General features: G+C 36.0%; 1 protein-coding gene across 1 annotated transcript in view; it reads right to left on the bottom strand.

Moving 5' to 3' along the window:
• The window catches only part of LOC136037360 (ecotropic viral integration site 5 ortholog-like), a gene marked incomplete at its 5' end in the record, with an annotated part of 120,726 nt that overhangs the window by 90,042 nt on the left and 15,671 nt on the right, over nt 1-15,013 (bottom strand). Inside the window, 1 exon segment of the mRNA XM_065720065.1 lies at nt 3,195-3,320. Coding sequence (XP_065576137.1) covers nt 3,195-3,320 — 126 coding nt within the window.

Here is a 15,013-nt window from a genome sequence, read left to right as displayed (position 1 = left end):
TTCCAAGCATTAGCCACTTCATAGTGGCTTTTGGGGGCCTACAGTTGAAAAAGAGTAACAAGTTAAATTTTGCCTGACTAGCTCTCCTCTGTTAAATGTTAAGCCATGAAAAAAAAAATTCGAGTCACGACGATTTTTAGAACTAAATCCTCTATTTATTTGTGCTCAATCGCAATGTTTGTCGTCTACTATAATTTAGTTCAATCCTGAAAGAATCGCCCTATGTCGTCCATTATAAAAAATTTAGTTTGTGTGGCAAAACTATTTAATAGTAATCGAGCGGTCTTTCCGTAACTTTAAGAACTTGGCCAAGAGATAAAAAAACAAACAGAAAACTAAAAGCTGACACCTACTTTTCCAAAAATCTCAGAAAAACGATTAAACTTTTCACGTTTTCCGCTGATGAAACTTACATCATTAGGAACTATAGATTTTTTTTTTTGTAAAAACAGTGAGAATTTCCTTTTTTAAAGTATAGAAACCGCAGTCCCTAAAAATGTTCTAGCATACCCGCTAGGAATATATTATAAACCAGTTCAAAGGAAATATCATTTGAGTCATTGGACAGCTTCGGAAGTTCCTGTGGTGTTACTAGCTTTGATTGAAATCCTTGCAGACATAGGGGACGTATTATTTATGCTGTAGGTATATTAGATAGACAGTGATTTACTTAACAATTAGTAAAAGATTATATTTTCCTTAACCTGAAACTCGCCTCTAGTTAGCTTTACGAATTGCTGACATATCCAAGATCCCTAATCACTTTAAGAAAATATCATTTGAGTAATTTGACAACTTTGTAAGTTACCTTTGGTACTGAAACATTCGTAAACAGGTCTTTGTCTTTGTCAATTTGTCTTTGAGACGGTCAGCCGACGCTAAAGCTCACAAAACCATTTTTAAGGAATACGTCTTTGCTTAAGATGTGGTTGCAAAAAAAAACGATCATTTTTTTATAGCAACCAACCTTTAAAGTTTGGTTTAGTAGCAGAAACCTGATAAACAATACGTACCTAACTGAAGTAGAAATAATAAGGAGGGTGAATTCACTCATGATGCTAAAAGCAGAATAACCAAGGCTGAGGGGCGTTTTTTTCTGGCAGTTGAAAAAAAGTTTGGAAGAAAGGAAAGACAGCCTTTTGAACGGTAGTAGAAGTAGTAGAAGAAGCTATACTTCTAGTAGGTGGCACGTGGTAGTAGAAGCGACACTACGACAATTTCCAAATATGGTATTGAGATGTGGGTGCTTTGAAGAGTGAAGGGTGTATGATGAAGATATTCAAAGCCTTGTCTTGAAAATGTATGTCCAGTTTGGCAACCGAGGCTGACGAAGAACCAAGCAAACAGTCTTGTAATGATAAAAAATTACTTAGACACAGCTACTCAAAATACGATGAAGCATTGAAAGAGCTCGACTTGATTGAATTCTCTTGTCGATCGCAGAAATGAGTTAACATATTGAGAACCCTCTCCTCATGAACCAAACATTATGTTCCTATAGATGTAAAAGAATTGTCTACAATTAATAACTTACCCAGCTTCTAGTGCCGATCAATATCTTTAATCACATGTCTCTTATTTTACTAGGCGTCCATTAACAGTATAGGATGTACCTGATGTAGTGTATCCTATTTGGTTAATAAAGCATCCAAGGCGGTATCCAGAAAAAAACTTGTTTCCAACTCGTAAAACGCAACAAAAATACATATCAAAACTTTTTTGATGTGATTTTCAATGTTTATTTTTGCATCCCCCCCTTCCAAACAAAATCATAGATATGTCCTTGAAAGCATCTTATCTATAAATTTTTATGAGGAATTGTCTAAGTTTATATGCAATTTCCATTTAGCGAAAACATATCAAATGGTAAAGCAATAAAAAACGGAGTTCAATTCCTTTGGGCAGTAACAAAAGATTGCCTGAACATAGAATTTTATCTTAATCCAGCAAAAAGGGAAAAAAAATTTGCAAGCTAGCCAGCGGTACATGTCACACTTGTACGATCTCTTGATTATCTGTCTTCGGCCTGAAGTGCAATGCATGGTTGGGGATGAATCACCCGATGCTTCCTCTGATTTCTCTAAGCCCTCATTAGGAGCTGGGTCAACCCTGGCTGAGCTTACAGACTTACAGACTTCAACCGTAGGATTTCAAGTGTTGCGTGCCAACCACTCAACTAGAAACAAAACCTAAACAATAGTCAGCTCAGCACTTTCTCAAATGGGATGAAAAGATGTCACAATAAAACATTGAGTGGAAGTGGAACTTCATGCAAGGGAGCAAACAGTAAATCTAAAAATATAGTAGGGCGAATGAGTGTAAGGAACTAAGCTATGGTAGCTCAAAAGAAGCTATGTGACATTTTTTGTTGAGTTTATATTCGCATACTTCCATTTCTAATTCCAAAATGCTCTACCAATTGGTTCAGTTCCTTTTCCGAAATTATATGGTTATCAAGTTATTTTGAGTTTTCACTATTTTATAAGTTCTTATGGATTATAATAATAAACACTAATAATTAAATTAATATATAATACAATAATTATCAATTAAAATATTAAATCACTATATAACTACGCTACAAATTAAAGTTAACAGAATTATAACATATTTAATTACAACACCCAGACTATACTTGCCCCACATGGTTCGTTGTTGCTATTAGTCATTAGCAGCAGTAGAAGTAAACTTAAGTGCCTTTGAATAGCGTTTCGAATAGCCTTTCTAACTTTCTAATAGCGAATAGCCTTTCGAACTACTACACTGAAACTGGGCTAGGCCTGGTGGGTTATCGCTACTCTTAATCGATTATTATTTAGTTAACATTTAATGATACATTATATTATATTTATAGATATCGTATTTAATTATTTAGATACTATATTTAATTTATTTAACAAGATTTAATTATTCAAATTAACCGTTTCTTGCTTATTTAATTAATCTATTCTAATTAATTATAAGTAATTTAATTAGATATTATATTTGATTTATTTGACTAGATTTAATTAGTCAAATTAGTTACTTTCTTATTAATTTAATTAATCTATTCTAAATTAAACTCTAAGTAATGTAATTATATATTATATTATTTATTTAGATACTATGCTTAATCAATTCAGATATTATATTTAATATTTCTGGTGCTCTTAATTAATAGTAGCAGTAGGTGTAAACTTGAAACAAAAACATACCTCGACTAAGTGCTTAAGTTGAAACACGCAAAGTCCAAGTTCGGCCATACTTGGTTTAAACATTTCACGCAGTCTATATTCCTGCATCAACTTCACAAGAACTGCAAAAGCTTCTTCTTCTGGCATCTATAAAACGAAATATACATAATTAATTAATCAGATTAATTAGAGACGGTTTATATTCCTATCTATATTCCTATATATATCTACATTCCAAGCCTGTATTCCAGCATCAACTTCACAAGAACTGCAAAAGCTTCTTCTCCTGGCATCTATAAAACGAAAAAAAAACATAATGACATTATAAGACATTGATTTAGATTTTTTCTTTTTTTGTGAAACACTAATAAACCAGAGACATAAATTGTTATGAGCCAGTGGGTACAGCTTCCAGTCCCTGACCACCCCTCCGCTTGGCCTCATTTTGTCCCCAGAATTTTCGCTTACCCCTCTAGCCTGGTTTCAAGTGTAACTAATTATCTAAAAAACATTATAATAATAATAATAATATTTATTTTTAACCCACTTACATCAAAAAGATAAATAGTGGAGTAAAGACTTGAAGAAAAACGAAAAAAAAAAAAATGTGATACAAAAAAAAAAAAACGAGAGTCAACAGACATTAATCATACAAACGGATCAGACCGTGGTGAGGCGACAAACGCCGATACGCCGTTTCTGAGAGCTTTTTGTGTAGATCAGTCAGCTTCTCAGTAATGTTCGGAAGATGGAACTTTTTGATTATCTTTCGATTCCTATACCACAGAGGAAGATAGAGAAGAAATTTAGGAAGATAGAGAAGAAATAAGTAATTATCCTTATATATTTCACTTTGTGTATACCTAATTCGGTTTTGAACCATGTGCACTTTGATGGTGCTTTTATGAGCTGTGACCCCTGTTTGATAATACGGTGCCAGAAATTTTATTTTAAATGCCAATGTCAACGCAAGGACCTTAGAAATGAGTCAATGTTTACCGAAGCTCGACTCTTAAAAATAGAACAGCTCCAATCGTTTAGGTGAAATGCGAAGATAATTTGAATTTTTAATTGAATTTTAATTGAATAATTGAAATCAGTCGGCAATGATTACAGTAGTTATATAATAATTATTTTAAGTTATATTTATTATATTATGTTATATTATATATTTATATTATATTTATATTATTTATAGTTATATTATATATTCATATTATTATTATATTTTAATTTATATTTTAATACTTACACTCTTCACTTACACTTACAAGATTTCAAAATCAGGTTTAGCCATTGCTAAAACAGCTAAACAGCTAAAACAGCTAAGTTTTTTTTTTATTTTTGTGTGCTCTGCTCATTCAAATTATTAAGATAGGTAGATAATGGGTAAAGTTAGTAACAGTAAGGTATATTATGGATAGTAGTGTTTCTCATCAATCTTCAACTGAACCATGATTGGCCTTCGAGAATTGGTCACAGACAAAAGCCAATGAAATTAAAGCGCACTTTATACCATGGAACAATAGCAAAGTAATCTCCCTTTTTCCTTTTGAAAATATCGCCACAAGATTGTCGATAATAAAAAGATCCCACCAAGCAATAAAAGAAAATTATCCACCCGCCCCTAAAATACGACAATACATGAAAGCTAGACAGTTTTTATCTGCGAAAAGGAACATATAAACCTTTCCCATATTCATTATTGTAATCAATCACCAGACATTGAGATTTCAATTAAGTGCTGAAAAGTACATTTGTCTTTCTCTTGCTATCATTATGTTAATTGGATGAGCCGTTGACATACGAGAAATGAGTTTCGGGAAGACTATCGACCCTCGTTGCCACTAAATCCGTTAAAGAAAGTGTCCCAGAGCTAACAAAATTCTCCACACTTTTTTCGAGCTTCTTTCCTTTTTCTTTTTTTTTTACCCGTAGCCTTGTTATTTCCAAAGCTTTTTCCTTAAAATTAAAAATTTAAATTAAAAAATTAAAAAATTAAAACTTAACAATTTCTTTTATAAATAGTCTACACCTAATTATTTTACAAATGATAAAGACCTGCCATCTACACACACATGCACATACACACAAAAAAAAAGAGTTCCTAAATAACTCTGCCGTCAGGGTTTGAAATAAAAACATCGCCATTCTAGTTCCAAAAATTTGTATATGTATAAATGTATATGTAAGTAAAGTAAGTAAGTAAGACGGCACTAGACCCTTAACATCCAAACCGGCGGTGCTGATCTCCGTTTCATGGCCCTTCAGCCAGGAAGTGCAATGAGGGGTTGGGGGCCAACCATCCTGTGTTTTCACATACCCTTCCTGCTTACCTTCCCCAGATTTCTCCAGGTACCCATTTAGAGCTGGGCCGACTCTGGCTGAGCCTAGAGAGTCACGCCACTGACCCCCGTCCCAAACTAAATAACTGGTCACAACTGGGATTGAACCCGTGCCCCTTGGACACAGAATTCCCAAGCCAGCGCACCAACCACTCAGCCAGGACGGCTGACGTCCTGTCAGCCGTCAGCCATATAAATCTATATGGACTTCCATTTATTCCTTTCACCCCTACTCTGCCGTTAGGGTTTCAAATAACAACACTGCCAGTTCCATTTCCAAAACATTGTGCTAGATTATATGGACTACAACGTAGTCACTTAACCCCTACTCTGCCGTTCGGGTTTGAAATAACAAAACTGCCTGTTCCAGTTCCAAAATACTGTGTTAGGCTATGTATATAGACTAATACGTTGTCCTTCCACCCCTATTCTGCCGATAAGGTTTGAAAAAACAACACCACCAGTCTAGTTCCAAAATTTTAAATATATAAAAGTATATGGATTTCCATTTAGTCCGTTCACCCCTAATCTGCCGTTAGGGTTTGAAATGACAAAACTACCATTCCCAGTTCCAAAACATCGTGCTATGTTATATGGACTACAACGTAGCCATTTAACCCAACTCTGCCGATAGGGTTTGAAACAAAAACACTGCCAGTTCCAGTTCCAAAATATTGTGTTAGGGTATATGGACTACTACGCTGTCCTTTCACCCCGTACTCTGCCGTTAGGGATTGATATAAAAACACTACTAGTTCCAGTTCCAAAATTTCGTATTAGGGTATATGGACTACCAAGTAGTCCTTTCACCCCTGCTCTGCTGTTATGATCTGAAATAACAACACCGCCGGTCTAGTTCCAAAATTCAAAAATGTATAAAGGTATATGGACTACCATTTAGCCCTTCACCCCTACTCTGCGGTTAGGGTTTGAAATAACAACACCGCCAGTCTAGTTCCAAAATATATACGTGTGTAAGGGTATATGGACTACCATTTAGTCCTTGAAACCCAACTCTCCCATTAGGAATTGAAATAACAACACCGCCAGTCTAGTTCCAAAATTTATGCATGTATAAAAGTATACAGACTACCATTTAGTCCTTCCACACCTACTCTGCCGTTAGGGTTTGATACAACAACACTGCCAGTTCAAGTTCCAAATTTTGTGATAGGGTATATGGATTACCATGTAGTGCTTTCCCCACCCCCTACTCTGCCGTCAGTGTTTGAAATAACAACACCGCCAGTCTAGTTCCAAAATTTATACAAGTGTAAGAATATACGGACTACCATTTAGTGCTTGAACCCCTACTCTGCCGTTAGGGTTTACAACAGTGCCAATTCCAGTTCCAAAATTTGGTTAGGATATATGGACTACCATGTACTCCTTTCAACCCTACTCTCCCGTTAGGGTTTGTAATAAGAACACCTAGTTCCAAAATTTATGCATGTAATATGGACTACCATGTAGTCCTTTCAACCCTACTCTACCATTAGGGTTTGAAATAACAACACCGCCAGTCTAGTTCTAAAATTTATATATGTATAAATGTATATGAACTATCATCTTTTCACCCCCACTCTACCGTTGGGGTTTCAAATAACAACACTGCCATTCTAGTTCCAAAATTTGTGCATGTCTAAATGCTTATGGACTACCACTTATTCTTTTCACCCTTGCTCTGCCGTTAGGGTTTGAAATAACAACACTGCCAGTTCCAGTTCCAAAATTTTGTATCAGGGTATATGGACTACCATGTAGTCCTTTCACCCCCTCTCCGCCGTTAGGATTTGAAATAACAACACCGCCAGTGTGGTTCCCAAATTTATACATGTATATTAACTTCCATTTAGTCCTTTCACACCTACTCTGCCGTTAGAGTTGGAAATAACAACAATACCGGTTCAAGTTCCAAAATTTTGTGTGAGGGTATATGGACTACCATGTAATGCTTTCATTACTACTCTGCCGTTAAGGTTTGAAACAACAACACCGCCAGTCTAGTTCCAAGATTTATACACATATAAAGGTATATGGACTACCATTTAGTCCTTTCACCCCTACTCTGCTGTTAGGGTTTGAAGTAATAAGATGACCTTATTGGACATGTCCTCTGTTTAAACAGCTCTATGTTTTATGCATCTACAAGTACTTACGTATCCATTACCTATTTTTACGGTTCCATATTTTTATAGGTCTTAATTATTGCTTTTAAAACGCCAGAATTAATCCTCAAAATTAATGGCGTAATTTCGTCAAAATCCTATGGGGGGGGCAAAGTTGGAGCCAATCTTACCAAACCAAGTGAAGATGACAGTGGAAATTGAAAAATGACCCGTATAGGTATACGGTAGAGGTAGAGATATACCAAAGATAACTAATCAGTTTCTGTGGATGCTTGAATTTAGCCGGTTTATCTTAGTTTAGACAAAATTTTTGAAGAAACTAAATTGCAGCAGGGTGGGGGGGGAATCGAGGTCTAGGAGGGGCATTTGTCCCCTGGCCCATAGAAAATGATTAATGTAATTTAACTTTTTATTTATTATAAATGTGATTATCAAGCTCAGGAAAGCGGCTCACATACCTAAAAATTTGACCATGTATTTTTCAGCTAGATGCCCGCCCTCCAAATTATTATAAAATCAGTAAACCCTTGTTGGGTCAAAAAAATAATAATAAACGAAATTTTAATGGTCACTCTAAACCAAACTAATTTCGAACTGAAATCAGAATTAAAAACAGTCTTTGAAGAATATACTGTTATAAGGTTTCTTTTGTATCAGAATCATTTTATTCATACAAACTGCCATGGTTAACAATGAATTCTTCCTAATTGAAATTCATAATGACAAAAAAAAACTGGCTCTTATTAGAAAATAACACATAACAAGGCACAAATGAATTTATGGAGCGTTTTCTCCAAAATCTTGCTTAGGTTGGGAAGATATTAATAAATAGAACGCTAGTTGCTCATTTTACAACTAAGTTGATCGTTTTGCATTTTACATCACTGTAGTATATGCCCCTGTAGAACCGACTGATGGAGGTAGTAGTGACACATGCATTTTGGTTACAGTCATAGGAACAAACAGAAAGGGTCCCAGGTAAGATATAGTTTTGTTGGGGGATTTCAATACCGAAGTTGCTAGAAATACACAGAGATGTTATCCTAGCCTGGGTAAATTTGGTGTAGGAGAGGAAAATAGTAACGATGTATAAAAATGTAGCTATAACAACATAGAGTTTGGTCATAAAATCGCCCACAGGTTAAGATAAAACTAACATGATAGTAAGACGGCTAATCTTACTGATAATGTTATTGTAAACAAAAGACTGACAGGATACTAGGTTACATCAGAGTTCTGTTATTGATGTTAGACGTGATGATTACTATCCAGTAGGGTCTTGTGTTAACTTAAAGCTGAAATTTAGGCGGGGGGGGGGGTAAATACCTCCCAGGAAGTGATGACATTGGTTGTTTCGAGGATCTGAATTTTAGATAAACTTCCCAGGAACAGTCGAATATTAAACTGGAGAGTCTAAAAGTTGATAATGTAAAAGATTGATTGAACAATTCTAGGAACATATTTTGCGTCGTGACAGATGATGTCTTAGGGAAGAAAGTTGGAAATGCAGCTAGAAATAAAAGTGAAAATGCTTTAAGCGTAGCAGAAAAGAGGAATGGTTTGTACAAGAAGAATTTAAGCCAAGGAAAAGTAGAGAAAGAATTAAAAAACGAATTAAGGAGGGGTGAAAGGGTGGTCATGGATAAAATTAAAAGATCTGGAAGATGCGGTCAGACGGTATAACAGTAAAATATAGTACTGACATGTTAAAAAAGAGGAATAGTCAATCTGGATTTGTCCCAGTTAAAGATAGGAATGTGGAATCGATAAGGAAAGAGTTTAAGACAGATGTATAGAACATTTTGAGGATGGGCTAAACCGAGATAAGGTTTTAGAAAATAATACAAAAACGAACGAAAACTTTTGTGACACTTTGGAAGCGAAAATTTATTTATTTTGCGAGGAAGAATTAGAAAGAGTACTAAAAGGATTAAAAAAGGTACAGATAGTGTGATAAATGAGTATTTTTAAATATGGAGGTTGTGAAGTTAGACATAAGTTACGCATGATTATGAATACGATGTTTAAAAAACGGAAAGTACCTAAGGATTTTAGGAGAACCCTAATTAAACTCCTCTATAAGAAAGGTGATAGTAGTGAGTGTGTTAAAAATGTACAAGCATTAGCTTGATTTCTGTACGAAGCAAATTTCTTACAATGATGATACTTTTTAGATTTAGAGATGCTGTAGATACAGTTTTAAGAGAAGAACAGTGTGGTTTAAAAGGAGGATGCGTCAACCAAAGCTTCACTTTTAAATTAACAATTGAGAAGTGCTGGAGTCACCAGACCTCTTTAGTCGTCAGTTTTATAGACTATAAGCAAGCGTTTGAATTAGCTGATAGAAGAGCTTAAGTAAAGGTCCTATCCTTGTATGGTATACCATATAAAAACATTAAATTGATTAGTGCTATGTAGGAGCGCTTAAGGTATTAAATGAGGTTAGTAGCTGGTTTCGTTCTGAATCAAGAGTTAAGCAGGATTGGGTTCTATCCCTGTTCATTGAGGGTTCATTTTGAGGGTTCAGGGTGCAAGAATAGGTTTGAAAAATTATGTTAAGAAGAATAAGCCGCTTTGACTGGGAATAATTGAAAGCAGAGAGGTGATGTTGAGGAACAAGGAGATCGATAAAATAAATTAGCTTCAATTATCTGAGTCATATTATTATCAAAGATGGTGGCTGCAGTGAAGATGTTAAAAGCCTGCATTGGAAGAATTGGAAGATAAGCCTGATAACCAAGAATACAGTAGTAGAAACTACAGCAACGACAGTGGTCGAGTGGCCTAACCTAACCTGAAACAGGAGCGCTTGGAATGATGGAGAATTTGTTAAATTTTGTCCACAGGAATCCTCTACAAGTTCTTCCTAAAACCCGTCTGACAAACCGTGTTTCAAACAGTAAACGATACAAAAAATGCGATTCTATCCTGCTTTCTAGGGCTATAATGAGAGAAATATTGAGACAGCTAGGACAAGGTCTGCAGATGAAGGATGACAAATTGCCAAAGATTGCCCATTTCGACAAATCATTTCGGGCCGAAGAAGAGCAGATTTACCCCGAATGGTATGGGAGGAGATCGCAAGAAAGGATTTAAAGGAAATTGGGTCTTCTTAGGAGGTTTTAAGTAGGGAAGCTTTGAATAGATTGGATGGAGGAGAAGCGTGGGCAGCTGTGTTGGCCAAAGGAGGCTTGATGTTGCAGTGAGTTGTTACTAGTAATGTTACATAAACTAACACCATTGCCAGTTCTAACTGCAGTATCAAGTAGAAGAAAAAAACAGAAAAAAACATAAAACAAGCCCTGTCGTAATCAGGACTGATAATCAGGAAAACAAAAACTGAGAAATTGTCAAAAATCTTCAGTAAGATCTATTTGCAATAAAAGTTCTGTTTAAAAGTTTCAGTTTCTATTGAATAAAGGTACCTCTTTTTTTAAAGTTGCAAACTGATACGGAAAGTGCTAGATTCTTTTGATGCATTCTTAGACTGTTGATTAGGCAAAAGATATACTAATTATGCACAAAAATATAACATAAACTTTCTGTCGATGGCAACTCTCATAGTTATCATGAAAACCAACATTAGTTTAGTTTTGACGTTGTTTATTATTAAACACAGGTTGGATAAGAAGTATTTTCCTGGAGAGTGGAAACATGGAAATAAGTACGTATTTCAGAAATATTTTCCCCTTCAGGAGGAGGCTCATTCAAGCCACTCCCCCCTTCCGCTCTATTTCCATTTTATATATAGGTGCAATTTCGCATATATGTTTATATGCTAGCGTCTTTACAAGGCATTCAAATATCATATTTTCTTGGCCACAAGATAATTTAACAGTAGGCTATTGCCTGTTTCAAAATTCAGAAAAAAATAGGTAAATAAAAAATTTTCATTAAAAGATGACTTTCATTTAATCTTGAAGTAAGCGCTCAATCCCATACAGAATTATAATGCAGATTAATCTTGAATGAGGAATAAATCTATAATGAGTCCTCTTTCAAAGCCACCATGGATAAAAAGTTTAATCTCAGCTAAGTCATTTCTTATTCAGTTTCTGTCAAACTTTAATTACAATCATTTTCCTTTAATTAAATTTAAACTTGTTTTGAACGTTTCCAATTCTACTAGGGAATGCTGCATTAGTGGCACTAGGAATTCTGCGAGAAATGGCACTAGTAATCCTTATTCAATGTTAAGCTGTTAATAAAGTAGTTTTGAAATACTTGAAAAGTCTGAACTCACAACTTCTAAGAAGTATTTCAGCAAAATTAGGCAAGAAAAACAAGATATAGAGGAAAACGAGCAAAATTCGCCACAATAAAGGCAGTAAGACCACGTCTTTGTAACATCCTTTGGTTATCGGCAGCAATCTCATGAACAACCAGTTTGCGACAATATTGTGTAAAACTATTTTTAGGACCGATCACAAAAAGCCATTGAAAAATGCATCTTATCTCCATTCAGTCATATATTATGCTTTGTTTTATTTAAATATAATTAAATTGGTATCTATATACATTTTTTTTTCTTTTTACGAGTTTCTCAAATTAGAAATTCTTTCTTTTCCCATATTAGATGTAGAAAAAAAAATGTGTGTCATCGGTAATTCTAAAAGTAGCATCTTACATTATTTAAATATTCCTGCTAAAAATTGGAAAATCAGTTTTGGTTTCTTGACTGTTATAAGGGAACAGATGTTTGTACAAGAGAGCTTTATATTTGGCCATCAGCATAACACAAACACAATTTTGATAAATAAAACTCAGGATTCTAATTTTGTGCTATTTGTGAAAAGGAAACGTAAGGTGTTTAGGAGAAAACTACTAATTAAACTACTAATTAAAAACTACTAATCATCTTGAAACTTGAGTTAGATGCTGGAAAGCAGATTGGATTGATCGGTCGGATATATTTCGTTTAATAGGGCAGGTCACAGATATGACTTTATCAAAATTGTTGCATAGCATCTTTTGAATCACCGTCATATTGGGCAACAAGAAATCAAGTGGATGTTCAACGTTGGAAGCTATAATGATGACAGTGGTGAAGTATGGTTCTGGAACGTGGGCGCTTTGGAAGACAGAGGAGGATTTGTTAAGTGTTTTCCAAAGGATTTGTCTATGGATTGTTTTGTGCCCGTTTGCCAGACGGCATTTGAAAAAGCAAGCTATGCAAAAAATATGGCTCTATCCCACTTTCTTTGGCTATAATAAAAAGAGATAGAAATGGCTAGTGCGCGTTTTGCGGGGAAAGGTCGACAGATTGCCAAATATTGTCCTTTTCGGCCATCCATCTAAACGAAACGAAAACAAGAATGAAAGAACTGAATGTAAGAAGAAGAGGTCGTAAGAAAGGATGTAAAGAAAATTGAAACTTCTCGGGAGGGTGTAAAGAGGGAAGCTTTGATTAGACTGGGATGGAGGAGAAGCGTGCGCAGCTGTGTTAGCCTGAGGGTGCTTGCTGGTGCAGTGAGTTGTTAGTAGTAGTACTACTAGTACTCGTAGTTTCTAATTGAAGTCCAATAAATTTTCATCACAAGAAACAATTGCTGACATCGAGTATGCAGACGATGGTATACTACTCGCAGACTTCGACTCTGCGAGTACCAAACTGGGTCGATACGATCACCCCTGGGAAAAAAAAACAAAAAAAACAAACAAATAAACACGCATGAGCGTGATCTGCCTTCTGGCAAAAAATATAAAATTCCACATTTTTGTAGATAGGAGCTTAGGAGCATGTGTGAGTGCGCAGCTGTGTTAGCCTGAGAGTGCTTGCTGCTGCAGTGAGTTGTTAGTAGTAGTACTACTAGTACTCGTACATTCTAATTGAAGTCCAATAAATTTTCATCACAAGAAACAATTGCTGACATCGAGTATGCAGACGATGGTATACTACTCGCAGACTTCGACTCTGCGAGTACCAAACTGGGTCGATACGATCACCCCTGGGAAAAAAAAAACAAAAAAAAAACAAACAAATAAATACACATGAGCGTGATCTGCCTTCTGGCAAAAAATATAAAATTCCACATTTTTGTAGATAGGAGCTTTAGATAGGAGCATGTGTGAGTGCGCAGCTGTGTTAGCCTGAGGGTGCTTGCTGCTGCAGTGAGTTGTTAGTAGTAGTAATACTAGTACTCGTAGATTCTAATTGAAGTCCAATAAATTTTCATCACAAGAAACAATTGCTGACATCGAGTATGCAGACGATGGTATACTACTCGCAGACTTCGACCAGAAAGCACAAAATATGATAGAAAGAGTAAGAGTAGCAAAAACGGCTAGTGAGACAGGACTTGCGATCAGTATCCCTAAAACAAAGTATCCAAAGAGAATACTTCTATACAGCTCAGTGGAAAACTTATTGAGAGGGTGGAACAGTTCAAATACCTAGGATCATCTATAAATGCTAAAGGTCGAGCAACTAGTGAGATTCAAGGCAGGATTAGCAAAGCTTGGTCCGTCTTTGGCTAGCTCCGCAAATCACTTTAGACAAGATGGGAAATCAACCTCGTGAGGAAGCTCAGGATCTACTCAGCATGTGTGCGTTCGTTTTACAACACGGATGTGAGACCTGGCCCCTCAAGGCGGAGGAAGAGCGTCAGCTTGACACTTTTGACCGAAAATGTCTACGAGCTATCAGCAACATACGACTGGCACAAAAAATCAGCAATCAAGAGCTGATGAGACTATGCGGACAAAAACATGACGTTTCACCATGATCAAAAAAGACATCTCAAGTGGCTACATCACGTAATGAGGCGCCCGGAAGAGACCCTGACACGCCAGGTACTACTAGCCACCCCCGCTTCCTCATGGAAGAAAAACCAGGTGGTCAGGCGAAATCTTGGCATAATTTCTTCAGAAAGGATGTCGAACCGCTTGGGGGCTTCCGAAAAGATGGTCACAAGTGGGACAAGGCATAACTGAAGTTTATTTACCACTCGAAGAAGACAGAACCTAATGGAAGCATTTGGTCCAGCAGCTTCTTGATGCCGAGTTGGGCTGAATAGCCCGTGTCACGTCTGAGTAAGTAAGTAATTAATATCTAGGCAAAGGCCTAAGTAAGTAACAACTAGGCACTAGGCATTTGTGCGCTAGAAATTTCTGCGCTTGAGATTCTAGCGCATTTCTAGACGGAACAACCATGAATTCAAATAGCCACCACGTACAGAATGGGTCAAAGGAGACCCTATTGAAAAATACCCACAAGGATTTTGCTTTGGGCTTTTTCTTTTTCGTTTCGATGAGTCGAAACTGTTGATTTTTTGTAATTTTTTTGGGCGGGTCAAATTATTAGACCATTTGAGCGCTACCCTATTTCATCCTTGATTGTAGAAAGATTCACACGAGTGATACATTA

The sequence above is a fragment of the Artemia franciscana genome, chromosome 16 (genome assembly GCF_032884065.1).
Source record: "Artemia franciscana chromosome 16, ASM3288406v1, whole genome shotgun sequence".
Taxonomy (NCBI): domain Eukaryota; kingdom Metazoa; phylum Arthropoda; class Branchiopoda; order Anostraca; family Artemiidae; genus Artemia; species Artemia franciscana.
Note: the sequence above shows the minus strand (reverse complement) of the source record. Positions and strands in the feature narration are given on the sequence as shown.